The sequence below is a fragment of the Oncorhynchus tshawytscha genome, linkage group LG33 (genome assembly GCF_018296145.1).
Source record: "Oncorhynchus tshawytscha isolate Ot180627B linkage group LG33, Otsh_v2.0, whole genome shotgun sequence".
Lineage (NCBI taxonomy): Eukaryota > Metazoa > Chordata > Actinopteri > Salmoniformes > Salmonidae > Oncorhynchus > Oncorhynchus tshawytscha.
The window spans coordinates 13,679,040-13,706,643 of NC_056461.1; the positions used below are offsets into that span (position 1 = coordinate 13,679,040).

At 43.2% G+C, this 27,604-nt stretch overlaps 1 protein-coding gene and 1 long non-coding RNA gene across 9 annotated transcripts; one reads left to right on the forward strand and one right to left on the reverse strand.

Moving 5' to 3' along the window:
* Positions 1-1,626: 1,626 nt before the first annotated feature.
* LOC112214249 (transcription factor GATA-3) lies at positions 1,627-19,137 on the forward strand. Of its 7 annotated transcripts, none has more exons than XM_042311480.1 (6): positions 1,627-1,775; positions 7,547-7,902; positions 9,377-9,910; positions 12,501-12,646; positions 14,640-14,765; positions 17,623-19,137. In XM_042311480.1, the coding sequence occupies exons 2-6, from the start codon at positions 7,665-7,667 to the stop codon at positions 17,902-17,904; spliced, it is 1,326 nt and encodes a 441-aa protein (XP_042167414.1). In that variant the 5' UTR covers positions 1,627-1,775; positions 7,547-7,664; the 3' UTR covers positions 17,905-19,137. The 7 variants fall into 7 exon arrangements, with proteins under 7 accessions (XP_042167414.1, XP_024228629.1, XP_042167417.1 ...); XM_042311481.1 differs by lacking the exon at positions 1,627-1,775 and adding an exon at positions 7,116-7,395; XM_024372861.2 differs by lacking the exon at positions 1,627-1,775 and having other exon boundaries at positions 7,107-7,902; positions 14,640-14,794; positions 17,623-17,699.
* On the reverse strand, positions 3,022-6,932 carry LOC112214251. 2 transcript variants are annotated; one of them, XR_006080701.1, is made up of 4 exons: positions 6,805-6,932; positions 5,623-5,773; positions 4,517-5,130; positions 3,022-3,908 (listed from the first exon to the last, which is right to left on the reverse strand). It is a non-coding gene; the product is annotated as an uncharacterized LOC112214251 (long non-coding RNA). The 2 variants fall into 2 exon arrangements; XR_002948096.2 differs by lacking the exon at positions 4,517-5,130.
* Positions 19,138-27,604: the final 8,467 nt, after the last annotated feature.

A 27,604-nucleotide genomic window follows, 5' to 3' on the forward strand; every position in this document is an offset into this window, starting at 1 on the left:
TTATTTTTTAATAAGCACTTTATTTACGTACAATGCAAGCATATTAAATAATTTACATCTGGATGTGTTATTTTGTAATTCTATTAAAATATTGACATACTAATTCTATAAATGAAAGCGATTGTTGCCATGAAAACATTGAATTATTCATTGTTTTAGAAGACACATTTTTGGCTGGTTGCTTCCGTAAGTTTATACATCGACGCTTGTGCCAATTATCTTTAATTTATTACCTTAATTGAATTTCTTCTCCAAAGATAGATTTTGGTGTGATCAGTTTACATTTTCCTTCAGAGTCAAGTCGCAACGTGAGATATCAAGCCTCCAGCATCAGCAGAATTGTCTCGCGCTCTCTCTCTCTTTCTCTCTCTTTCTCGCTCTCGCTCTCTCTTACTTTCTCTCTCTTTCTTCATTCTTTCTATTTTACAGGAGGTAGACGGAAGATGGACCAGTTTTATTTGGTGTCTATTTCAAACATGGTATCTGTGTAAGCAGATATGTGGGTGTATGTTGGTGGATAGCCTATGCCATTTTTTAGTTTTCACAAAAAATATGTAGACCTTTTATTAATAGTTTAAATTATATTATTAAGATACTGTACATCTTTTTATTTTAATTTTATTTTAATTTCACCTTTATTTAACCAGGTAGGCTAGTTGAGAACAAGTTCTCATTTGCAACTGCGACCTGGCCAAGATAAAGCATAGCAGTGTGAACAGACAACACAGAGTTACACATGGAGTAAACAATTAAACAATTAACAAGTCAAGGCCTGAATGTCCATTTTTTTTTACACCATTTGATACATTTAATGGGGAAATTCAGTAGGCTACAAATATTATGGCTGTGCACTTCTGCAACTTTATTTTAGAAAATTAAAATGTGTTAAATATCAGTGTTAGAAGATCGAAATGAATAGATTAACGAAGGTACTTTATTTCTGAATATTTTGAAAGAAACAATGTCCATTAGCTTCATCATGAATACCATAATCCTAATATCCATTGGTGACGATGCCTATAGTAGTATAGGCCTATGCCATAGTAAAATATAGGCTTACTGAGCCTATGTCATCCTAACAAAAGAATATTCAGAAGTGTGTTTGTGTATATATGTGTGTGGACGCGCGTACTTGAGTACCTCTTTACACATATATTGAAATGGTCGATGACACGCAAATATTGATTACTGGGAGTTGCAAATCAAATATGATTTTTATTTTTCGAAATTCACGCATACTAGACACAGATAGAAATAATAAGCAATTTAAAGCATGCCGTGCTCCGTGATTTCCAACGCCCACTATACCATCCCATGATTAGTTAGCTACAAGGCTAAGCTATAGGCTACTTTGACAGTGTTACCGATGCTAAAAATACGAGCCGACCAAATACTACAACAGCTACACATGCGCCATAAACAGCAGTCCACCTCTCTGAACTCATAAAGTGGAAAAATGTCCTAATAGTGGTCTATGGGCAATCGGTTAGACTAACTATGTTTTTCCTCCTTAGACTCCACCGACCCGGAAGAGCTCTGATCTGAATGTACAGATGCTTTGGTTGGCCTGTAGGAGTGTATGTGCGTGTGTTTGTGTGTGTGTGTGTGTGTGTGAGTGAGTGAGTGACTCTGGGCTGAGGGCGTGCGCGCCTCGGTTTTTTCCCCTACGCATCTCGCTCTCTCTAAATGCCATCGGCGCTTCGATCTCCATGTCACTCTTTCCTCACATCTGCAGCCGATCAGAAAAAAAACGACCGCGAACCTCTATTCCACAGGTCAGTAAATATTTAGATTTCTATAAAGCAAGTCTGTCTGTTTGGCTGTCCTTCAGCGAAGAACACAAAGTCTAGCTCTTAAAGGCACATACTAGTTAGTCCCTTCCAGCCTCCCTCTGTGTTTTCTGTCCAGCCAGGCGTATGTCCAGAAATGAATTGATGAGCAAGTTTGTTCCATGACTTTAAAAACGATTTTCGAATATAGCGTTTTTGTAGTGCATCTTTGGGAAAAAGGCACACATGCTTTTTGTTTAGTGAATTGCAGAGGCCGGTTAAACAGCTCCGTTTTCTCAACATGTGTAGAGCTTTTCTGCATGTCTGTCAAACAGAAAAGTGGTTAAAAAGACACACGCGACGCCATTGTTGTCTCTTATGTTTTTACTGTAGCCTATATGTGTTTGGCTGCGTTTGTGACAGGCGTTTGGTTAGGGGATATTCAGTCTAAAGTAGTTTTCGAAAATAAAAATATATATACTGTAAATAGGCTTTAGGTGGTCTTCAATAATCGTTTTAACAAATCGTTCCTTTTTTCGTTTTTCACGTTTCCAAATTGCTTTGGAATTTATTGCAGTTAACGCACTAGATTCTGAGAGTATTTTACCTACCTCGCGCCTCCCGAAATACAGAAGATGAAGGATTTTAATGATCTATTACCACCTGAGTTGGTGACAGGCAGAATCCCTTAACCCATGAAATTGATCTGATTACCTCGCCAATGGGTCATAAAAGAAAGGAGTTGAATTTGCTGAGGCTGCATTCCAACCTTTTCCATCACGTCTGTGGTCGATATGGCTTGATTTGGAGATGAGCTGTTACATAGAATGAATAGGATACGAAATTAAGGGCATCACAGTCGCGCTATCATGGGCAGAGCTCGAGCGGTTATTTGCATACAGAGCTCAGAACGGGCTGGGAAATCGCGCGCTGTTCTATTGATTTATGCTGAATGCTTCCCCAACAGCTGTGTTTTGGAGATAGGGAGGCTGGCCACTCACATAATCACGAGGTGGGTTACCTTTTAAATAAGGATACAATCTGCCACCAATCTCCAAATCAGACCACGACAGAGATGGACAGCACACTGAGTGTGGCTTGAAATGTTGATATGTCGAAGTTCTTTGTGTGTGTGTTTATGAAGTTCTCAAATGATGTTAGCTACCTGTCGGATTTATTTAGACGTGTTTGATATGTATTGCTAATTAGCAATAACACTTTGTCATGTAAAAAAGGGGTGAACAAATTCAACAACTGTCAATTGATTTATTTGGTAAAATACGCCATAAGAGCACTACATTTGATGTTGTTTAAAGCAGAGTAACCGAAAACAGTAGCATCCAAATGGAGGCGGTGTGGGCCTGGCGATGCCGCCGTTAAGAGAGAGGAGGTGAACAGCGATCACACGGATAAGCATCTCTCTCACTCAATTGATAGAGTACCTTCATATATTTTTCTTGTTTCTGAAGCTAAAGCATTACCGAAAACATAATCTGTACTCGAGGTAAAATGTTCCAAAATCTTTTCTCATTTGAATCATTCTAAGAAATACACCTCATTTTTCAAGTTTCATTCACACCGAGAATAATTTCACGCCCTCGTTTTGGTTCTAAGAATCTGAACTGGTTCACAGAGTTAATTGAGTACAACAAGAAGCGTTGTTCTTGAAAAGATCAGAGAATATTGTGGCATTAGTCATCTTATACCTGTAGCCTATATTTATAGGCTATATGCCACACGCCCCAACTCGAGGTTTAAAATTTTGTCATGCATGATATCGTTTTGAATTATTTGAAAATGCCTGTTTTCGGTGTATTTTGTTTTCTATTTCAGCATATATGAAAAGCATTGTTATTATTATTATTATCATTATTAATAGTAATAATAATAAATAGCTGTTCGTTGATTACATTTAAATGATCCTGTAACACACATGAAAGTCCGACTGCGTTTCTCTCTCCTTCGCTTTAAAAAAAAAATGTCTCCGTCTTCATGAAGATGATAATAATGTATTCCAGTGGTGACTGGAGTGAAGTAGCTCCAGCGGGTAGAGAGAGTGCCGGGCGAGGCCCGCTGCCCGAGGCGGTGTCCTCTGGTTCACCCTGGATCCGCGCCTCGCGGCTGTTTGGACAGCTTTACCTGCAACATTAGAATGAAACTGTAAAATCTAAACCCATCAAAAGTCTCCTAAGCCAGATGCCGGCACTTTAATTAAATTTCATTTCTGGGCCTTCCCTGTTTTTCATCTGCCCCAAAACTGGGTTACAGTGCAAGAGCGTCAGGGAAGATTGCTTTAGAATGTGCTTATCTCCCTGTTTTAATGATGATGCTTCAATGGTTGGACACACATATATGATCAACCAAAAATATACCGAAAAAAATTGATAGATACAATTTATAGTAATAAATTGAATAGCATATATGGTATTATCAATATGCATATTATTATTATTATTTTTAGTATTGGTAGTAGCATTAGCAGTAGTAGTGTAGGCCTAATAGTAGTGTTATTATGATGATTATAACTATTATTACTACTATTATTGTTGTTATTATAATAATATGTATTATTATTATAAGACTATAACTACCACCTAATAATTACAACCTTGGGAAATACATTTGTCATAATTACAGTTAGCCTGGGAGGGGGGGCAAAATGTGGACACAGTAAACAAAGAGGTGCTATCTATAAAGTTAATCTCACTCTGACAATGAAATAATCCGGCGCTGTCTTAAATTCTCACCCTCGGTGAAATGTGTGATGTCTTCTGATTTTAATCAGCGTTCCCTGACAAATGATCTCTCCAGTCTTCTGCTGTGCCCGCCACCAGGCAAAACTACCAGCCACCATACTACCACCAACATTTATGAATCAGACGCCGTGTAGTAGACTAGGCATCTGCTTTTTATTTGGTTTGTTTTGGTTATTTTATCACGCACACACAGACACGCACGCACGCGCACTCACCCCCTTCTGCTGTGACAGTGGTGGGGATTTACAAATGACAACTTTTAAAGGGGACCAGTTTTTATTCCACTCTCCTTCCCTCTTGACACTGAAGCTTGGGAAATCACGTCTTGAGAGATGTCCCACTCTGTAAGCTTCCAGGCATCCAGACAAGGAACAAAAAAACAGTATCAGGATTTTTACATTTACCGTCATGTGTTGCCTCGGAGCACCTATAACGCATAGCCTACTTGGTGGATAATGGAGCGCGATACTTTTCAAGAGGATAATTACACGAGTCCGTTGACAGCTCGACAATGGCGGTGAGATTGTTCGATGTGAGGCGGTACAGCAGTTTCCATCCAGGTTCAGTCTCAGGTTCGCTTGAGTGAGACATGCTCTCTGGGTATCCTGGAGAGGGATAAAAGCGTGCTTTGCCAAATCAGCAATATTTCTGTTTCTCACACATTAACTCCATGCACCCGACTGAGAACGGCGGTGGTAAAATGCACAACCTCCAAAAGACTAAAAGGCCATCTACAAATATCACAAATGTAGCTATCCTATTCTGTAAAATAGGCCTACCTCATTGCAATAAGATGGATGTGGCAGTTATTGTTGTGGTCATGCTCTGAATTTCAAATGCTCCCATGGAGACTCTGACTTCTTTTTGTAAATGTATCATTTCCTTCGTGTCAGTTTGCATTCGTGATAGTGCACTTTGGAAAATGATATTGTATCGATTTTTATGCCAATGCAAGGCTATTAATATAATATTATTTTTCTCCCCTTGTAATGTCTGTGTGCATACAACTCACTCACTCACTTTTTTTTTATGCGTAATTAACGCCCAGCATACCTGGTTACAGAATTGTGCTTATAAATGATTATAATTTTACTCACTGGAAAAGGGCGCGCGCATTTCCTCTCCAGAACAGCCTGCGCGCTCTGCTCTGCTTGCTGAGAGGGTTCATTTCCTGGCTGTTTACTCTGGAGATGACGTCACGTCCAGTGGCGTCGCAGAGGCTGCCTGTGTCAGTACTTTGTGCAGCACCTAAAAGAACAGCCCCCTATTATACAATGACATGCTGCCAATCGGAGAGTATGGGGTAGCCAAACTGGGAATTAGATACAAAATACCTCCCCACGGGGCAGCCCACCCCTCCCACCTATTACTGTGCAATCAAGTGGAACAAGGCGAGAGTACACTGCAGCATTCATACCTGACATTGGCATATGGAGTAATTAGATGATCTGGTCTATGGTGTCAGTATGAATTTATTGAATTAGTCAATTCAAGATCATACACTATAGAACCAATGACTGCATCCAGTCACATTTAATGCAGTCTTTTTTAATGAATAATGACATGTCAGGGCATTTTCTGCTTGTCTATCTGTGTGTTGGGGGAGAGACTAGAGGTCTAATACACTGGGAAAATACTCTCTCTCGCTCAGTCTGTTAAAGTCAACTGAGGAGCCAGGCAGTAATGCAGTGGAGTGTTTTCAGACTGCAGTTCAGCCGCTCTGGCGTCCTCGCCCGCCCCTGCTCTGTGAAGCGAGGAAATCAGCCCAATTTGGGGAGTTAAGTCGTAGCCTGCTATTATAATAACGCGCCTGTCACCGCGAGAGGACGCACTGTCACAATTTTAAGGAAATGGGCGTCCCACAACCTGCCAGGTTGCCACTGGTCCCTCGTTATTGAGCAACAGGCTTCACTTGCTGTCTCTTTCTATTTATGTATATTTTTAATGACAAGCCCGGAAATAGTATTGTGGCCAGCAGGATTCATTGATTCAGATACTGCATTAAAAAGCAGTCTACTTTAGAATATAAAATAATATAATATAATTAAATAGATGTTTTGTTTTTAATGTTGTCTTCATGAGATGTGCATTTAAGATGTTCATATTTACATATTTAATACAGTCTATATGTCCATATTTCGTTATAAAAAATTACTTTATTATGGGTTATAATTTAGTTATAATGCACAATGCATTTTGTATAATGGGCATGAAGGCGTTTGTGTACCGGTATTTGCTTTCAAGAAAAATAATCTGAATATGAAATTAAATGTACTTACTATTGGTGAGACTCTTGCAGGGTCTGTGAAAGAAAAATCCTTGCAGCAGTTCTTGGTCATCTCTCCTGGCCCACAATATTCAATTAGGGCGAGCAGGGCAGGCCCCTCCCCCACTGATGACACTGACAGACCCTCCTTAAGTTGCGTCGCGCCCCAGCTGTCTGCAAGCATTGAGCTGCCTGGCGCCATCCTGAAAGAATGCCTTCACTGTAAAAAAAAACAGAGAGAGAGCGAGAGAGAGAGAGACATACACACACTGGGACGGAGAGAGTTCAGAGAGAGCTAGAGAGAGTGGGTGAGAGAGCTCGAGAGAGAGCGAGAGAGAGAGAGAGAGAGGGAAGCGAAGTAAGCGGAGAGGGTTGCCGCTGCGCACAAACAGAGATTTGATCTGTGAGTTCGGTGCTAGTCAGTTTGCACTAAGCCACCTACTGCAAACAAGGCTGCGTCTAAACATATACCTCTGCAACTTGTTGAATCGGCTTTATAATATAGAAACTTTGTCAGGGAAAAGTTGAGGAACTTTTGAGTGGGACTGGATACGACCTTGGACCTATTTATGACAACATTCAAGTGAAACATTATTTTTTGAATGTATGTTTTGAACAATTTTATTTGATTTATTATATGGGCAAATTCACATGAATGTGAATCCCTGCCAAATAATCGCATTTGAATAGACTGAAAATAACAGCATAGGGGGAACAACATCATTTTTAAATACATTTTTATTTTTCATCTCCAGGTGAACGAAGGTAACGAAGAAAACTGTGGATTAAACAAAGCAGGAATTCGGACAGATTTTTTTCTTACTTGACTTGAATCGGTTCACTCCGGTGTATATGAACGTTTGCTAAAAAGCTATGGAAGTATCCGCGGACCAACCCCGATGGATGAGCCATCACCACCCATCGGTGCTAAACGAACAGCATCCAGGCTCGCACCACCCGGGCCTCGGCCACTCGTACATGGACCCCTCGCAGTATCCCCTCGCCGACGATGTGGATGTACTGTTCAATATCGACTCACAGGGCAACCACGTATCTCCATACTATGGGAACTCAGTCAGAGCCGTCCAGAGGTATCCACCTCCTCCACATAGTAAGTACTGCTTCATTGCGCATTGTTTTAGGCTACTATTGAATTAGAGACGTTGACCTCTTATTTCAATGTGGTGTGGTCAGATTTAACTCAGATAGAGCTAACATAAGACTAATTCGTCTTCAGATGGTTGTACATTTTAAAATGTCTGAACCGAAGTATTTGTCTAATAGGTTTAAGCCTCAGAGGATCCTGCTAATTAAAAAATGCGAGGGCCATATGAAACCATGCAGTCCTCTGTTATGTGTGGCTTACCTCTCTGGTGGTGTGCCTTTGATTTCATATGTTTCCCGTTGTGAGTATAGGTCTGTGTTATAACAGTGAGTAAGACCACTCTGTTTCATTGTTCTACTTCTATGTTCAGTGCTATTTTAGCACAGTGAAATCAGATGTAAGAAGGGAAGGTGGTAAATATCAGTCGAGCAATTTGAAATCAATGACAAATGTTTAAATTAAATCAATTAACGTGAATTACAGATGAACAACACGTTACTATTGTCAAATATGACATGCATTTTTGTATCATGGTTAATGTCATTAAAATATGTTACCTAACGAATGAATGTGTAGACCTACAGAGAGAATTTGGAAAGGCCCCATGCGATATATTTGGTCATTTCAGACTATCATACTTCACCACACAACCGTGTACATTTCATGGCAGGTAAACTATGAGTTATCATTTAATTATAGATATTCTTGGAGAGAAAATAACTGCGGAAGAGCAATTGGTTTAATTTATTGACATGACTTCCTGAACGGAATAGTGAATCATGACCCGGTTTCTGTAGCGATGCTTCCTATGCTAAAACACCACTGTTCAAACCCTCTGTACTGACACTGGCGTGCTACTCACACTGCTGCTCTGACACAGTCATTCAGGCCCTGGGTTTCGGCTAGACCCAAAAAATAAAGCAGGCTGGAGTCAAGAGGGGCAATTTGGGTCAGAGCATATGTTGTCAGGTGTGTAGGCCTGGTGTGCAGTTTAATCTTGTGTCCCCGAAGATTAAATCGCGAGTGAGGTTTTACTAAAATAGCGTATGTTTTTTAAAAATGTTTTCCATGATCGGCTTTCTTAATGGAAATAATCAAAAGTCTAAGTCATTGTAGTTTCAGTTTCTCCACTGGTAAAGCACATCTGAATGCACTCATATAAACAAGACCTTGTCATATTTATAATGTTTTGTTTCAATAGAACGTGTGACTAAACGTTTTTAATTGACAGTGACTGAGGTGCACCTTTAATTTGTCACGAAGTGATATTATTTGTGTAATTTTCATAGCAGGCCTAGACCTACATGGCGATGTCAAACTTAAACCAGCATACATGTGAGATATTGTTTAAAGTCAACAAAATGATCATAAGGGAAAGTGATCAAATCGTGAGAGTAGGCTAATTGAATGTAGGCTTATTGTAATTTTCTTCACCGAGAAAAATACTGACACCGTTCTATCATCCTATTTTCTATTACAGGTAGTCAGGTGTGTCGCCCCTCTCTACTGCACGGCTCTCTGCCGTGGCTGGACGGAAGCAAAGCAATGCAGCACCACAGCACTTCCCCATGGAACCTGAGTCCTTTCCAGAAGAGCTCACTGCACCACGGTTCCCCGGCAGGTCTCTCTGTCTACCCTTCGGCGTCCTCCTCCTCCCTGTCCGGGGGCCACTCCAGCCCGCACCTCTTCACCTTTCCCCCCACTCCTCCGAAAGACGTGTCCCCGGACCCAGGCATCTCCACTCCGGGCTCAAGCAGCAACAGTCGCCAACAGGAGGAGAAAGAGTGCATAAAGTACCAGGTGTCCCTGGCCGAGAGCATGAAACTGGAGTCACACAGCCGGAGCATGGCATCAATCGGAGCGCAATCCTCCGCACACCATCATCACCCCATCGCCACATACCCATCCTATGTCCCCGAATACGGCCCAGGCCTCTTCCCACCAAGTAGCCTGATAGGTGGGTCATCTTCTAGTTATGGTTCCAAAACAAGACCAAAAACAAGGTCATGTTCAGGTAGGCGTGCATTTTATTATATTACCATTTGATTTCACCTTAGAATATATGGCATTGATGACATCCAGGTGTAATCCCAATGTACCCGTTACAGAATCAGGACCTATTTTCGTTCTTCACACAAAAAACTCTTATTTGGGGATATTGGCATGCCATGTAGCTTTGAGTGACAGCCAAGGCCTTTCTCCAGCCCTTGCAGGACCATAGAAAGTCAAATGTGTCTCAAAGGGGCTCATGCACAAGATTCGTTTGAGGGGAAAATACAATAGCAGTGCCAAGGAAAGCACTTGGCGGTAATAATAATGCAAATGAATAATAATAGCAATAACAACAACAACAATAATAACAATAATAATACATTTTAAATAATAATAAACAAATATTGCATGTATAGTCCAGGTTTCTATCCCTACATCAATTTGACTGAGTAACACTTTTAATTGGGGACGTTATAACGTTTCTATATGTTATTAGGCTACACAAACATCTTTAATCGCATTCAATCAACACCCGTATTTGTTAGAACACATTGCTTTTAATAGAAAGCGAATTAAATAATTCAAAGTGCATTTGCTCACATGAGATTGAACGATTTTCCACTTTCCAAAGCAAAGGAAATGAGTCCAGTGAACGATTAAACAGCCTTAGTACACTTAAATCAGATGAGTTCAGAATAGTTTTAAGCTGTGCCTAAACCAGATCTGTTTTCAGTTGTTCTATGTTTCACATAGGGAAAGAGAGAGAGGCTAAATCTGTGACCGCGGCCTCCATGCCGGAATGGCTGTCTCGCGCCAGTTTATATGTTTAAGATAATCCCATTACTGTCAGACTGGTGCACGCGACAGTTGTATTGTTTACGCAGAGCCAGTAATAACTTTGATAGAGTCCGGATGCGGGGCTGCATTGAGAGGGGGTAATCACGAATGAGCATTCTCCGTGGCAGAGGGGCACGACTGGCGAGGCGGAATGTTATCCAAGCAAGTGGGGGTAATTAAAATAAAAGGTTATTCAGGCTCTGCTAGAAACCAGTTAACTGTAATGAGATTAATATCAGTGCCACATAGCATTTGGAGAAATATAAAAAACAGTGGATTAGACGATGCATATCATCAGGCTAATTCAATGTTGAATAATATTCACTTATTACTACAAAAAAAATAAATCATTTTAATTTGTGGATTAAGTATGTGTGTGCTGTAATATGCGTAAAGATACATCCTCTAAAATGAATCTTAAAGAGGTTATCTATTAATGAGGTCATATAATAGAATGTGTCTACATTGCAAATTTATAGTTGAAAATAAGTATTGGAGAAAGGTCGACTCTGTGGTCTTCTGAACATAAACCCCGGAACACGCCTTGCGCAATTCAAAATTCTGTAGTAGCCTATTTCTCAGAGCCCTATTGTGGAGTGGATACATTTGTTTAGCTGCGTTAGCCAGGCTCCACTATAAAACCACTATTGATTCACAACGTCCTCGGTGTCTGCTGAGGTATCTGGAATGTCTATCACATCCAACAAGGCAGAACCAGAAGTGACGCACATAAGTCTCTGAAGAAGTGGAGCGATTTTTGCAGTCGAAAGGGGAAGTGCGGGTGAGGAGAGGCACACAGGCACGGCACAGCGCAAGGCCTCCTCTCTATACGCGTCTATGCTTTCAAATAATCCTGCCGCGATGCTCGGTTGTTTCAGTTTCAGTAGCGAGGCCACATATGGGGATCAGGAGACCCCCTTAATGAAACTGTTAACGCGCCTCTCACCTGTCGGTGTCACTAGAGAAGTGCCAGTCAAACCCAAATGCTGGTTTGGAAAGACAGTGGTCATTCCAATCAAATAAATAGGCCTACATATGAATGAATTCGCCTGTTTTACAATAACATATTATTATTATTACTATACACAACTATGAAATGAGAGGTTGTGTGTGTGGGAGAAAGAAGAGGGCACATTTTAATCACAAAAACATGATTGAGTCCATAGATTATGCACGCCCTTTTCTAAAGATAGGCTATCAGTTTGTATTAATATATTATGTATTTGATGAAATGATGTGTGACCTCATTGTGACAGTAATCGACCATAATAGACCTGTTTTATTCAATGATAGTCAGATGTTTGTATGATGTCAGAGGTATTGTATGATGTCATTTTCGAAACACTAGGAATTGGAAAAGGCCTACTAACTCCAGGGTCAAATGTTGATATCAGTTGTAGCCTAACAGAGGCTGGGCTTTTTTTTGCACTTCGAATATTCAATGCATTGTTATAGGCCCACTGTATTATTATTATTATTATTATTATTATTATTATTAATAGTACTAGTAGTAGCAGTAGTAGTAGTAGTAGTAGTAGTATGTTTACTGGTATACTTGGTATACTTTGTATTATTGTTACTGTGTACTATGAATGTTATGCTACTATTATAATTCATTATTTTGTGTGATGACATTTTCTACGATGTTTATAACAGCCTTTCTCCCTCTTGACCTGAGGGATCAAGTGTTTCAGATGTGAGATGCTATGTTTAGTTTAAAAGGGGCGAACTGATCTCGGCGCTCTCTCCATGTTGTGTATCGTTTCTGCTTTCAGAAGGTAGAGAGTGCGTTAACTGTGGAGCTACGTCGACCCCGCTCTGGAGGCGGGATGGCACTGGTCACTATTTGTGTAACGCCTGCGGACTCTATCACAAGATGAACGGGCAGAATCGGCCCCTCATCAAACCCAAGCGACGACTGGTATGTCCCTGCCACTTTGTATTGATGACACTTCCGTCTTTCTCTCTTTCTCTACCCAGGAAGAAGTGTTAGCTGCAGGAAATTGACTCGCCAAGTGCAGGTCTCGAATTCTTTTAGATATACAGTAATAGCAAACTGCAGATTTATTATTACTATTGTTTTGCATTTTTTTAAATGATTTGCTTCATCAATTATTATTTTTCCCGCTTCAATTGCCCTACTGTTTGATATTTCTTAGAGGGAAAAAAATAGGAGAAAATATATTCCTCTTATTCTGCATTGAGGCAAATCGAAAATATTCCATCCAAGTCCTCACTGCCCGCATAGAAATAATATCTGCAGTTGACATACTGTAAATGGCATACTTAGAATTGGACGTTTATATGGTTTAGATGAGAGATATGGGCTACCATGCACCCTGCAGTATTTGGAGAGGAACCCCCTGAACTTTTGAACACCAGAAAGCTATAGAGCTCTATAGAGCAGTTCCCCTATCTCCCTGCATGGTTAGATAAAAGAGAACACTTTCTAGGCAGGGGTCGCCTCGCGTGGACTGCTCGTTTAGCAGCCAGCCAGCTTCTGCTCTAGCCTATATCCCCCTTCTCTCTCTAATGTGAAAACCCGACTTCCCAGGAAAAAGCTGCCGGATATCTGAGCAGCGCAGATAAGTCGCTTTTAACAACATAGCCCGCTTCCCCAGTCTAAACATGAAGGGGACCGGGGACCGAATCAGCGCAAGGAGCGGCCCAGGGCACGCAGGAGTCACGACTCAAGATTGTTCTTCTCAGAACTCAGGGAATCTCTGCAGAATGTTCAAATACTGAGGGAAAATAGTAAGAAAAGGAAAAGAGAAAAGAGAGAGGGAAGTCTGAAGAAGAAGTCTGGGAGGAGATGGATACAGTGAGCTCCATTTTCTAGTACACAAGCAGTTTATTTTCGCGTTAATGGAACTCAAGATTGGTGTGCAAAGCAATTACATTATTTAAGTCACGCATGAACATGGGTTATTAGACCACCAGATGTAGATAATTGGAAATCCCTCCGAAAGATAGTGTAGTGCCTTTTGTTTAGCCCATTCGGTGTTAACGGGTACTGTGTCCTATTCGGTCATCTCGTCTATCGATTGGTTTTATAGATTATAACATCAATGTCAGGCCGGCCAGCAAACTGGCGTCTGAGGCAGGCCTTTCAACCCATGGGAATGTAGAGTCCTCTCCCCATGCAAGTCGAAACGTATCTCTAATGTAAATCAGGGCATTAGCCCGTCCCAATTTTTAAAAACAATTTTCTGTAATTGGCTAATAGGCAATTTGGTCGGTATGGCGATATTCAAGTTTGTATTGCGATATTTAAGTTTACCATCTTCATCCACAAGCATATACTTTTGTCCATTTTATTCATTAGCCATGTCAAATTGTGAATCCCCCTTGACAGCTCAACATGATTGGCTATGTAAAAACAACAGAATAATGATTATTTGATCTTGCTATGCAAACATTGATGATTTAACATATATTTTTCCTCCCATGGGAAAATGGAGATTTGTTTTAAAAATACATAATTCTGTCCGCCATCATGCTCTCACCGTAAAACAAATTGTAGTTTATTTGTATAAACTGTTGAGTTTCATATTTAAACACAAGGAGCAGACACTATCTTACTGTTACTTAAGCACTTAGTCGCTTTAACGGGGACATTTAATCAGATTTAATAGGTCCCATTTCATGCCACTGCTTTTGTGTAATCTGTAAATATTTACTCTTGAGGGGGCATGTGCGCATGATGCTATTTTTAGTCTCGAGTCAAAGTAGCGCTGTTTTGGAATGTTGTCTTTATTTTAAAACTAGTTGCAGAAAGTTGATTGACAGAACTTTGCAGAAAGCTATATGTTAGTAATGTATTATAATTGCATTATAAATGCAACATTTGGTTTGATAACCTAGGAAAAGGCCTTATGACTGATATGCATTTTTTAAAATCTCCTTTTCACCAGTCTGCAGCAAGACGGGCAGGAACATCATGTGCAAACTGTCAAACGAGCACGACAACACTGTGGCGAAGAAACGCAAACGGGGACCCCGTGTGTAACGCTTGCGGTCTATACTACAAACTGCACAATGTAAGCAAAACAACAGCCTTTACATTATAGTAAGATATCTACTAACTTATCTAAGCATGTGTCGTCTTTCATATCCTTTCTTTTCTTCCTCATTTTTCTTTCTTTTCATTTATTCTCTCCTCCCTTTTTTCTGTACATTCAAAGCTTATTTGTAATTTCTATAGTTCTTGAAATATTTATCGCAGTCGTCCCTATCGAGAATTGTGGGGGCACAAGCGATAAGAAATATAATTCATATGATTTATTCGCAGTAAGTCACATGTACGAATATATGAATATATGAGAGAGACGAATTAAGCCGCGTGCTTACAGCTTGGCTTTTGAATATTAAGAGCTTAATTAAAATTCGATTAATTTTCAGACCGATCTTATTTCAGGCCTTTTGGTTACATCCGCGCCAGGGACTTGGAGTCCCCCTCTGACCACCAATCCGCCTGATTCGTTTTGGGGCGTGCTGGTTACTGTCTCATCACATAATTTCACTTCCTCAATCTGAGGACCCCCAGGACCAGTTATCATCTTTCTCTCTCTCTCTCTCTCTCCCCCTCTCTCTCTCTCTCTCTCTCTCTCTCTCTCTCTCTCTCTCTCTCTCTCTCTCTCTCTCTCTCTCTCTCTCTCTCTCTCTCACACACACACACACTTCAGCAAGACGAAGATCTGCTGCGTAATTTAACTAGCGAAACATAATAATATTATTATTATTAAACTTTACTTATAGTCTATTCAACCTTCACATGAGAGAGCTTGCCCCACAAAAATCCTCCAGAGTTTGTCTGATGGAGTATCCCTTATCCTCGCGCTAAGGGTGTATAATAGCCTATCCTACTACACTCGCTTGTCACGCAAGTGCTCCCTATTAAATATTTTCCCTATGTTGGTTTTGGCAGATTCTTTAAGACTGAAGAAAACAATTTTTACTCAGGTTATCAGGGAGAATAATAATATTTCCCAGTTACATATTATCTTTTGAAATGACCCGACCTCTGTTTAATTGCAACATTTGTTTGTTTTGGTTAATTCAGATTTCTGTTGGGGACTACTCACTTTGAAACAAATTCCACATTTTACATGGAACATTATATGAAGCCTCTCTCCCCTCGTGCACAATGACTCCTAACCTGCACAGTGGCCACAGTGGCTGCAGGTGACAGCAACCTAACGCTAACCTCAGAGACCTTGATAGCCTTTCCAGTTTGATAAGGCTGTAGGCTACAGTAAACCTGTATGGACATATTTATTGGATGCTTTTGAATTGTTTTTGTTGCCACAAAGATGTGACAGACAGTGTTGACACCCAAATCATTTTTTCCCCCTCCTTGAATCATTTTTTCCCCCTCCAATGTTCCTCAACGTTCACTGATGTGTGTGTGAGTCAGGATGTTTGCAGTGTGGTCAATCCAAGACCATTGCATAAGGTTTGTGGTTGTTTTCAGGTTACTATAGGTATGGGGAGAGGATATGAGGTTATGTATTGAATGCTCTGTGGTGGTCACTGAGTAAAGCTCTGAGTATGTTGTGTTTTGTTTGATGCAATGGGGCGGAAGCCCAAAGGCCCAGGCTTCCTATGTGAGATGCATGGCATACATTTGAGCATCAAAGAGCATAGCCTGCCTGGCCAGCTTTAGTTGGGCGAGCTGCATTTCAACGCCTAGCTAGCAGCTAGAAACACAAAGAAGCCCTTCGCTTTTACCCGACGTCGTGTAGAGACAGTGAAACCACATCACTCAGGGGCCGTAGCTCTTTGCCCTTTGCTAATCAGCTGGGCCACTCTGTCCTAAAATATAGTCAGCGAGAAATGCCAGTAACGTCTCAGAGAAAGTGACAGAAGTGAGGCGGTGAAATCCCTGTTCCCATTTCTCAGGGAAGCCGTCCTAAAGATCAGGGAAGCAGCCGGCCTCATCCACCTCTCCTTCATAATCCTGCCCTGAGCTGGAATTCCATCATCCGGCTCTCATTCCCAGCTAAAACCTGTGCAGGAATATGTCAGCTCGGGCCATTTTGGCCAGCAGATGCCCATGCAGAAGGCTGCGATGGAGGGTTGAGGGTAGAGAGGCGGACTTGGCCGGCGACGATAGTCGTCATGGCCATGTGTCTCATTGGTTGGCTGGTTAGGACGGTGGCTGCCAGGCTCTATTTCTCTTTCTCTCTCTCTCTCTCTCTCTCTCTCTCTCTCTCGTACGCTTTCCCTCATTCCATCTATCCAACTCTCTCTATGTCTTTCCCTCTGTCTCCCTCTCCCTGGCATGGCAGTAGCCTAAGATCCAGCCCAGCTTAAGGGAATCAGCGTTTAAATCCAGCCAAAAGTGGACTCACCCTGACACACACACACACACACACACACACACACACACACACACACACACACACACACACACACACACACACACTACTCCCCCCCCCACCCCCTCCCGCTAACAATGGGACAGACACATTTATTCTATAATGGGACTCCATTACATATCACAGTGTCCCCCAAACCCTGAGCTCGACCTCTTTTGAAATTAGAAACCTATTTGTGTCGCCCCTCTCCAATTTTATTTGTTTTGTTTTGTTTTTTGTTTGTTGGTCCAAACGCATTGACACAATTTGAATGCGCTTTCCAAGATACGAGTGATAAACTGAGCTCAATGCTTGGATTTTTATTTACTTTCTTTGTCAGCGTTTTTTCCGCTTCATCAAAGCCCATCAGAAAGCATGAATGCTGCTCTTTGATATTTCGGCTCAGTTCTACACTGACTCAAATTCCTATTTCTGCTCCTTCAACTTAAGTAACTCCTTGACGTCACTTACCTATGAAATATGAATATTGAATAACTTGCTTGTTTTAACCCTGGTGCATTAACCCCATGTCCCCCAGATCAACCGACCTCTCACCATGAAGAAGGAGGGCATTCAGACCAGGAACAGGAAGATGTCCAGCAAGTCGAAGAAGAGCAAAAAGTCCCACGACAGCATGGACGACTTCTCCAAGAGCCTGATGGAGAAGAGCAGCTCGTTCAGCCCCGCCGCTCTGTCCCGCCACATGTCCTCCTTCCCCCCCTTCTCACACTCCGGCCACATGCTGTCCACCCCCACGCCCATGCACCCCTCCTCCTTTGCCCCTCACCCCCACTCCAGTATGGTCTCTGCCATGGGCTAGAAGAGCCCAACGATACCACCCACCTCCCAAAACCCCTCAATCAACAACTAACCCCTCCCCCCCACCATCCTCTTACCCCCAGTTCTCTTCGCTTACCTGAATCCCAAGCTGAAAGACAACCAAGCTCCTCCCTGCTACCCATAACCAACCGCTCTGCTCCATCACCAAGCCTCCTATGATCTGACCTCGGTGTGAGGGAGACAGGCTTTATGGGTCCTTGCATTTGTTCAGTTGTCTCTTTTTTAATCTTTATCAAGTGTATCTACTGGGATCCTCAAAGCCTGGCAGACTGACTCACTGACTCTGGTTTTCCAACTCCTGGGAAGACCGTTGTTGTTCTCCGGCCTGGGAGAAAAAAAATCTTGAAGCTTCACCCACTCACTGACTGTGTCCTCCCAGCTGATAACCCCCAATCCGGAATTCCATTTGTGTGCAAAAATTCAATTTTTCATGGAAAAGCAAAGATGATAAACAAACCTTCCCACCCTACTTCACACACCTGTATGACAGCTCCCCCCACCCCCCCACCCCTGAGCCGTGAGAAGACGAGAGGAGATGAACTTTGAATATATTTGTACAAATTGTATGAAATACAGTACATTTAATGAAGACTTTTTAATTAAGTAAAATGCCCCTGGGCAGCTAACGACAGAAGGGTACGAGTCAAGGCAAGAAGAGACACTGCCGCTGGAGAGTAGAGGAAGAGAGGACGCCTCTGCTTCCTGGAGAGAGGGATGAGAGGGAGGAGAGGAAAGGACAGAGAAAAGGACAGGCCTTCACTTTCGCCTGCTGGAAAACGTGTTTGATGCATTAAGCTTCTAGAGAGTCTATTGTTCTGACTGCAGGCGTCTCTTTTTTGGATGTGCTATAGGTCTCGGGCTGTTGGTTTGTGTTCACATGCTAGCACATACAAACACATATTCACACATCATACTTTCACATACACACACAAACACACACTGCCACATTGGATCACCTGAAAGACTTTCTTCCGGCCCACAGATTATATGCATTGTGAAAAAAGTTCCTGTATTTGTTATTTGTATGTATAATTCAGAGTACCAAAAATACGAAAGAAACAAAGATGTAGAATTATTTCTTTATGTTATGCAGACTGAATGGTTGTAAAAGTTGAATAATAATCACTAGTGTAAAAAATGACTGCTTTTTTGTTTCGTAAATTTTTTTTTTCTTTGAAAAGAATAAACTAGTTTAATCTCTGTTGACATGTTAGCCTGTGGTTGCGATACTTATTTCGTTCTCTGGTGCGATGTTGTCGTGTGATGTTTGACACATCGTCACCCCACCCAGACCTGTCTGCAACACCCCCGGCCATTTTTACCCAGCATTCACAGCAGCAACTGACAGCTCTTGTGGTGAAGGACAAACAGGAAGTGCAGAAATAAACAGTGGCACTGTGGCTGTAGGAGGGCTCACATGCCATTTTATGGCTAGACAGGCAGGCTAACTCTCACAGTCATTCTCACCATCACAACTGACCTGCACTTTAAATCGGGTCATAATGGAACAGAAAGCTTGGCAGAAATTCTCCTGTAGGTATTCGCTCGTTATTAGGAATTAGACATGTTTCTGGAGAGAGCATGTGAAGTTAGAATGTGTCTTCAGAAGTCCACAGTTCTACAGTACGGAGCTGATTGGTGAGGGTGATTAGTTGTCTCAGACAATTTAGGGAATTCATTTAAATCAATCTGGGGAATTCAGATCCTCATGTAGAATAAGAATTCTCAAATACTTACATGACACATTTGTAGTTTCTTAGCGCCCATGTGCTTTTATGGAAGTCGACTACATGATGTCAATATTACCAGACACAGCCATGATACAGCAATAGAAAACACATCAATCACAGAGACTTTAACAATATATTTGGTTGGAACAACTATTTCAGTACATTTTATCATCAACACACCAAACCCATGTGTAGCCTACACAGCAACATCAGTCAGATTTTATTTTGTCACAAGCAATTCCGCTAGTCCGCCGCATACCTGTAGGTGCTGAAGAGCAATACATCATTTCCTCCCTTTCTTTTGAAAACGATTACTGTTTTTGAATTGGAATTTTGAAGAGGAACTCGGCGTCGGTTTCGAACGCAGAATTGACCGCATTGTGGCTGAAGTTCCTCTACATCCCTCTCCTTCCCCATCAAGTGTAAAGCATATTGAAATACACATATTAATATAAGGAGTGCCTTATGGGGAAAAAGAAGACTAAATTGATTGAGAAACAAGGAATTGAGAGTGCATGAACCATGGTAAGAAGAAGCCATCATCTCAACAGTGTTATTAGTGGCTGCTACTGCTACTGTATTGACTTTAATCCCACTGTACTCTGCCAGAGGGAACGAGAGCTATGTGATTGAGGAACAAGGATGTTTTAGTATCGGTTTAGGTACATTAAATATCCAGAGCAAAAACATGCCCTTATTCTTAAATAGGGTTAATGGCCTTCAAAATCATTATTTTCTTTATTTAAAAAAGTATGAAAATCACATGATTTCTATTAAAGTGGGCATTGGGTTCGATTTGAAGTTCAACGTGATTCAAACAGCACACCATCTGTTCTGTGTTTGACCTTTTAAGACAGGATTTAGCATCCTTCCAGCCAAGCTTGCTAGCATTATACTCACCCAACTGGATTCCACTTACCACTATCTAATACTGAGTACTGTAGTCCTCGGTCACTGTCAAAATGTTCAAATAGTAATGATATATTGTAAGTCACACATAAACATTTTTTTCTGACTTGGAAGTGAAACCAAATAGCATCAATGGGATCATCTAGAGGTAGATCCTTTCCCTGGGTCAATTCATTTGTAAAAACAGACATGTTATGCAAACAGACATACGCAGTGGCAATTCAGAGAATACAAGCACACGTTCCAGTCTCTAGTCCAGCTCCACCCCCTGTACTGACCTTTTCTTTGACTATACTTCAACGAGGTCAAACAGAAGTCTACCAGCCATTGGCCACAATTTGTTTCTGAGCCACTGTGTCCAATCAGGAGATTTGCTCCTGTGTTTTAACAGCGAAATTGAAGGAGGGAATGTAGGATGAGGATGGGAATTGTGTGTTTGTGTGTGTGTTTCTGTGTGTGTATGTGTGTATTAAGGGGATTGAGGTGAACCCTTGGCCTGTGGCGGGACCCCATGTACACTGGCCAACCTTTCACCTTGGCGCCGTGCTATGAGTGTCTGCCAAGGGTGACTGAAAGTCCACTGACAGACACAGGGTAGTAATATAAACAGATTTACTCCCACCCCTCTCTTTCCTATTCTCCACTCTCTCACATGATGGTTCTTCTGTCTTATAGGCCACAACTCCCCTTTTCCTCCCTCATTTATTTTCCTCCTCTAGCACTCTCTTATTACTCCCTTTATCTCTCTTCATCTTTCCTACTCATCTTTCTCTCTCTCTCTCTCTCTCTCTCTCTCTCTCTCTCTCTCTCTCTCTCTCTCTCTCTCTCTCTCTCTCTCTCTCCTCCCTCTCTCTCTCTCTCTCTCTCTCCCTCTCTCTCTCTCTCTCTCTCTCTCTCTCCCTCCCTCTCCCTCTCTCTCTCTCTCTCTCTCTCTCTCTCTCTCCTCCCTCTCTCTCTCTCTCTCTCTCTCTCTCTCTCTCTCTCCCTCGCCCTCTCCCTCGCCCCTCTCTCTCTCTCTCTCTCTCTCTCCTCGCCCTCTCCCTCGCCCTCTCTCTCTCTCTCTCTCTCTCTCTCTCCCTCGCTCTCTCTCCCTCTCTCTCTGTGCAGTTAGGGATGACTTTCCGGTAGATTAGGGACGGAGGCAGATGTGTCGTGGCAGGTGTTAATGTTCACTAATGAGCTCCTCTTAGGGATGAATCTGACATATGTTGTGCCCCATGCCATGCTCCAGTGCTCTCCATCCAGGTGTGACCATCTATGGGGTACACAGAGGGTGAACCGGGGTCCACTGGAGGTCAGAGGAAGCTCTGGGTGAGGTGTGTGTGTGTACTGAGTGAATGACTGAGTGAGTTAGTGTGTGTGTGTGTTTGTGTGTGTGGGTATTGAGTGACATTATATTCACACTAATTGGTGTTAGTGGTTCTAAACCTCTCTCTCATGTTTTTGTACTGTGTATATTGTGGTATAACCTGTTTTCAGTATAGGGGTTTTCTTTTGCAGTTTCAAATCATACAGTTGGCATGTTTCTTTTTTTATAGCCTACCGGCTTTTTGTTTAGCCAAATGGCATGTGGTCTTGCCGTTACGCTATTGGTGTTTCAGCTGTTTTTCCACCAGGGCAAACCTTTTGCATCATTCTTAATTTTGACTCCATAATCACAGGAGGTTGGTGGCACCTTAATTGGGGAGGACGAGCTAGTGGTAATGGCCGGAGCAGAACAAGTGAAATGGTATCAAATACATCAGACACATGGTTCCCAGGTGTCTGATGCCATTCCATTCGCTCCGTTAAGGCCATTATCATGAGCCGTCCTCCCCTCAGCAGCCTCCAGTGCTCCATATAGGCTTGATATTTTGTTTTTAACCTATTATTGCTCGATGCATGCTGTTTACCTGAACCTATGGGTGTGTCAACCTGTTACACACTGCATTTATCCATGTGCAATGCTATTCATGTGTACTTTTGAATTCTCAGTCAAACTTTTCCTGAATTGGCTAGATTTAAAAAAAAAAAAAAAACAATAGTGAGAGAATGTAACTTGTCTCACGGTAGGAAGGCACTGGATATTCTTTCAGCTGATGTTCGGTGTTTTACTTAATGCAAGGTGCTCAGAGTTCAGCAGCCGACAGAAAAGCTAGAATAAACTACCTAGCAAACACTTCACAGTGTAGTGCAATACAGCTACAGCTGCTCTTAAGAATGCCTCACAACAACAATCTTGTGTACTAATGGCTGACAGACAGGCAGGTAAGTAGCAGTCTACCCCATTCCTCTAGTTCTGAAGGTCTGAAACATACTACCAGTTGGTAGTCTTCTACTCTCATTAGACAGATCTGGGTACCCAGTCTTGGTAAGCTCCTCCCGAGTAGCCCCCCGAGTCATACCTGGATTGGGTCGTAGCAACTCATTTCTCAAGAGAGGGAGAAACTGTGCCAACATTGGCGCCCTATAAACGAGGTATGGATTGGCACCCAATCAAGGCTCATCCGCTCCCATCCCCCTAGCACCAGGAAGCGCACCATCATTTCCTACCGTCTTTCAAAGTGTGTTGCATTATGGGGATAAAAAGTGTCTGACTTGTGCCTACATGTGAACTGCATGAACTTCACAACGACCACGTGATCAAAGGTCATGAAGTTTCTACTGCAGTCAACTTTTCTGCAGTTGCTCCTCACCAGCTGCAACTTGCGGCCATTGCCTGCATTGTCGAATATACCGTGGATATGTACAAATTAATGTGATATTTGAGGCTCTCTCTCCCCAATTTATAGTACAATGTACACACATATACTTACAGGGTGTGAGTGTGTGATATGGGGGTTGGAGACACGTTTATTACTTTTATAAACAACACAACACTGCCATGTTACACTGAGCCTTGCTGTTGGAAAACCACATGCATGTGCAACTTTCAGCGGCAGCAGATGCACCTCCCCCGACATCACTCCTCGACCTTCGTCAGCAGTCGGTTGTTTCAGCCTCACCACTCAAACAAGCCCAATTTTTGAGCGAGCTGGCAATTAACATTCCTAAAGTGAGTAATAAACTATTCGAATGATTGCTGTCACGTTCTGACCTTTATTTCCCTTGTTTTGTATTTAGTTAGTATGGTCAGGGCGTGAGTTGGGTGGGCAGTCTATGTTTGTTTTTCTATAATTTGGGTATTTCTATGTTTCGGCCTAGTATGGTTCTCAATCAGAGGCAGGTGTCATTAGTTGTCTCTGATTGAGAATCATACTTAGGTAGCCTGGGTTTCACTGTGTGTTTGTGGGTGATTGTTCCTGTCTCTGTCTTTGCACCAGATAGGACTGTTTAGGGTTTCACACGTTCCATGTTTATTGTTTTGTAGTGTTCATGTGTACATTTACATATTAAAAGAACCATGGACACTTACCACGCCGCATATTGGTCCTCTGATCCGTTTCGCCTCTCCTCTTCGGAAGAAGAGGAGGAAATCCTTGACAGAAACACCCACCCAAAACGGACCAAGCGGCGTGGTAAACAGCAGCGACGACAGCAGCAGCAACAACAGCGGCCAGCATCACAGGACTACACAACTTGGGAGGAGATAGACAGGTGGGCGGTCGACCCAGGGAGAGTGCCGGAGCCTGCCTGGGATTCGATGGAGCAGTGCAAGGAAGGTTACAGGAGAATGAGGTTGGCGAAGGCAGCACGGCAGTGAGACAGGTACGAGAGGCAGCCCCAAAAATTTTTGGGGTGGGGGGCAGACGAGGTGTGGTACTAAGCCAGGTAGCAGACCTGAGCTCACTCCTCATGCTTATTATAAGCAGCGCATTACTGGTCAGGCATCGTGTTATGCGGTTAAGCGCACGGTGTTGCCAGTGCGTGCCCATAGCCCGGTGCGCTATAGGGCAGCCCCCCGAAAGTGCCATGCGAGTGTGGGCATTGTGCCAGGGCGTATGGTGCCTGCTCAGCGGGTCTGGTCGCCGGTACGCAGTTTTGGTCCAGGTTATCCTGCGCCGGCTCTGCGTGCTGTGTCTCCGGGCGCTGGGAGGGTGCAGTGCGTCCTCTGCCTGCGCTCCGCTCGTGCCGGGCAAATGTGGGAGTGGAGCCTAAGGGAGAGGTGCGTGTAGTAAGCACTAGATCTCCCGTGCTTACCCACAGCCCGGTTCAACCTGTGCCTGCACTCTGGAGGGTCCGGGCTAAAGTAGTTGTCCAGCCTGGGGAAGTAGTGCCAGGTTGCGCACCAGAGCTCCAGTGCTCCCCACAGCCCAGTCCTTCAGGTGCCTCCTCCAAACACCAAGCCTCCTGAAGGTCTCCCCAGCCTGGTGGTTCCTGTGGCAGCCCCACGCACCAGGCTGTCTCTCTGTCTCCTCCCTGCAGGTGGTCCTGTCTGTCCGGCGCCGCTGCCGGAGTCTCCCGCCTGTCCGGCGCCGCTGCCGGAGTCTCCCGCCTGTCCGGCGCCGCTGCCGGAGCCTCCCGCCTGTCCGGCGCCGCTGCCGGAGCCTCCCGCCTGTCCGGCGCCGCTGCCGGAGCCTCCCGCCTGTCCGGCGCCGCTGCCGGAGCCTCCCGCCTGTCCGGCGCCACTGCCGGAGCCCCTCTGCCCAGAGCAGCTGCCCCTCTGTCCCGAGCAGCTGCCCCACCTCTGTCCCGAGCAGCTGCCCCACCTCTGTCCCGAGGAGCTGCCCCACCTCTGTTCAGTGGGGTCATTGAGAGGGGTGGCCATGGGTAGAAAGCCACGGAGGCAGACAATGAGGCGGACTAAGACAATGGTTAAGTGGGGTCCGCGTCCCGCGCCAGAGCCGCCACCGCGGACAGACGCCCACCCAGACCCTCCCCTATAGGTCAAGGTTTTGCGGCCGGAGTCCGCACCTTTGGGGGGGGGTACTGTCACGTTCTGACCTTTATTTCCCTTGTTTTGTATTTAGTTAGTATGGTCAGGGCGTGAGTTGGGTGGGCAGTCTATGTTTGTTTTTCTATAATTTGGGTATTTCTATGTTTCGGGCCTAGTATGGTTCTCAATCAGAGGCAGGTGTCATTATCTGATTATCTGTCATTATCTGATTATCTGATTATCAGAGGCAGGTGTCTCTGATTGAGAATCATACTTAGGTAGCCTGGGTTTCACTGTGTGTTTGTGGGTGTTTGTTCCTGTCTCTGTCTTTGCACCAGATAGGACTGTTTAGGGTTTCACACGTTCCATGTTTATTGTTTTGTAGTGTTCGTGTGTACATTTACATATTAAAAGAACCATGGACACTTACCACGCCGCATATTGGTCCTCTGATCCGTTTCGCCTCTCCTCTTCGGAAGAAGAGGAGGAAATCCTTGACAATTGCGAAATGTACAATAATTAACAGGCTTCGTAAATGAAGTACAATAAAGTTTGGCAAACAAACGTTTTGTCTCTCCGAGAGCGTAATTAACGAACTGACGGTGTAACCAAACAAACACTGAAGCGGAATAAATGAACCTGCCCATATCAAGTATTACGCCAAAGTAACCGACGCTATAAATAGCACCATGACATTACACATGATTCAGAGGACGTAGGAGGGAGGTTTGTTAAGGTCCCAGATGCTCAGTCTGAACATTAACACGCATCGCTTGCGGAACGGTTTTGGAAGGGTTAGTGTTCCCACACGGCCATATGTCCATGTTACAGCGCTTGTCTACGGCAAACAGACATGCTAGTTAGCTATCTAGCTCTGAACACCTGTGTGCAACTGTAACTCAGGAAGTGTAGCGGAAGTGTAGTGTCGTCGGATGGAGGCACCCATAGCTGTATGGATCTGTGCAAAACCGCTACAGTCGGTGTTTCTTTTTTTATTTGAAGGATTGAAGATAACGTTTTCGAAAGCCATATCGCAAGTGAAGGTTCTTGACGTTTCGAAACCTTTAAAACACAGCGCAGGGATTGTAGTTCACACGATGCAGTCGTGGGCGAAGCTAATGACCGAGAACTGTAGGGAGAAGACAGAATGGCACCTTGAGTTTTCGGGAGCTGGTTACAGCACGTGCACGGCCGGTGTAAAAGGCGCAAAATGCCTCAGCTGGCTGGCTTTTCCTGCGATTGAACTGCACATTTCAGCACATTTGAGGTCAATTGAATTAATTCAAATCCAGAGTTAAGAAATTATAGTATAACAGCGTAGATGTTGTATAGTTGCTTAATTATCTACTACCAGATGAAAGTAAACAAATAGTTTTCCTATACATCAATCTAGTTTAGGCCATGCCCATGAACATGGATGTAGGCCTAAAGGCTAGCTATAGGCCTATGAAAGCCATAACATAACAGGTTTTTTTGTTGATGCCAGCAGTAGATGGTAGATATGCAGATATTGGAATTGTGTTACTGCTATGTAGACCTATTCTGTTCTGTAATATCAAGTGCCACTGCCAAACCTGACATTCCCATGGGAACAAAGTTATTCAATAGGCTACATTGAGTCAGGTACTGTTTTTGATGGTTCCTCACATCATACCATTGTGTTGCCCACATCACCAAGGCATGACCTCAGGGAAAACATAAAGGCTTTGGTTTAAAAATGTTTCTTCACCCCATCACACTGGCATCAGTTCAACCATGTCCCCTCCCGATCACTCCAAAGGAATGTGATTTATGAATAGCGAAGAAAACATGCATGAGGATACTTGTTTGTAACAAACTGATAATGCAGGTCGCACTGAGTTCACATGTCTTATGTAGATTGCTCTAGCTAGCCCCTCCAAAATGTTTTTTTTTTCACTCTAGCCAAGACATGTGATGAATGCATGTCTTACTGTGGGAGTTCTCTCACTCCTACCAGCTTTGTTCAAGTCCCCTTCACCGCTTTGTAAAGTGCTGCCATGTGCTTCATTGTCTTCTTAACAATCATACATTTGAACCATAATCTCCCGTCACAACATTGCAGATAAAAGATAATTATCTCCTTTTGTGAGGTGCCTTCAGGCTCCCTTGGCCGGCCTAGCAGACAACATGCCTAAACCCTCATCATCCCACACACAACCGATGACTGCAGTGAGTCAGCTTGCCTGCTCGATGAGAGAAACGCCAACCTACGAAGTAAAAAGCTC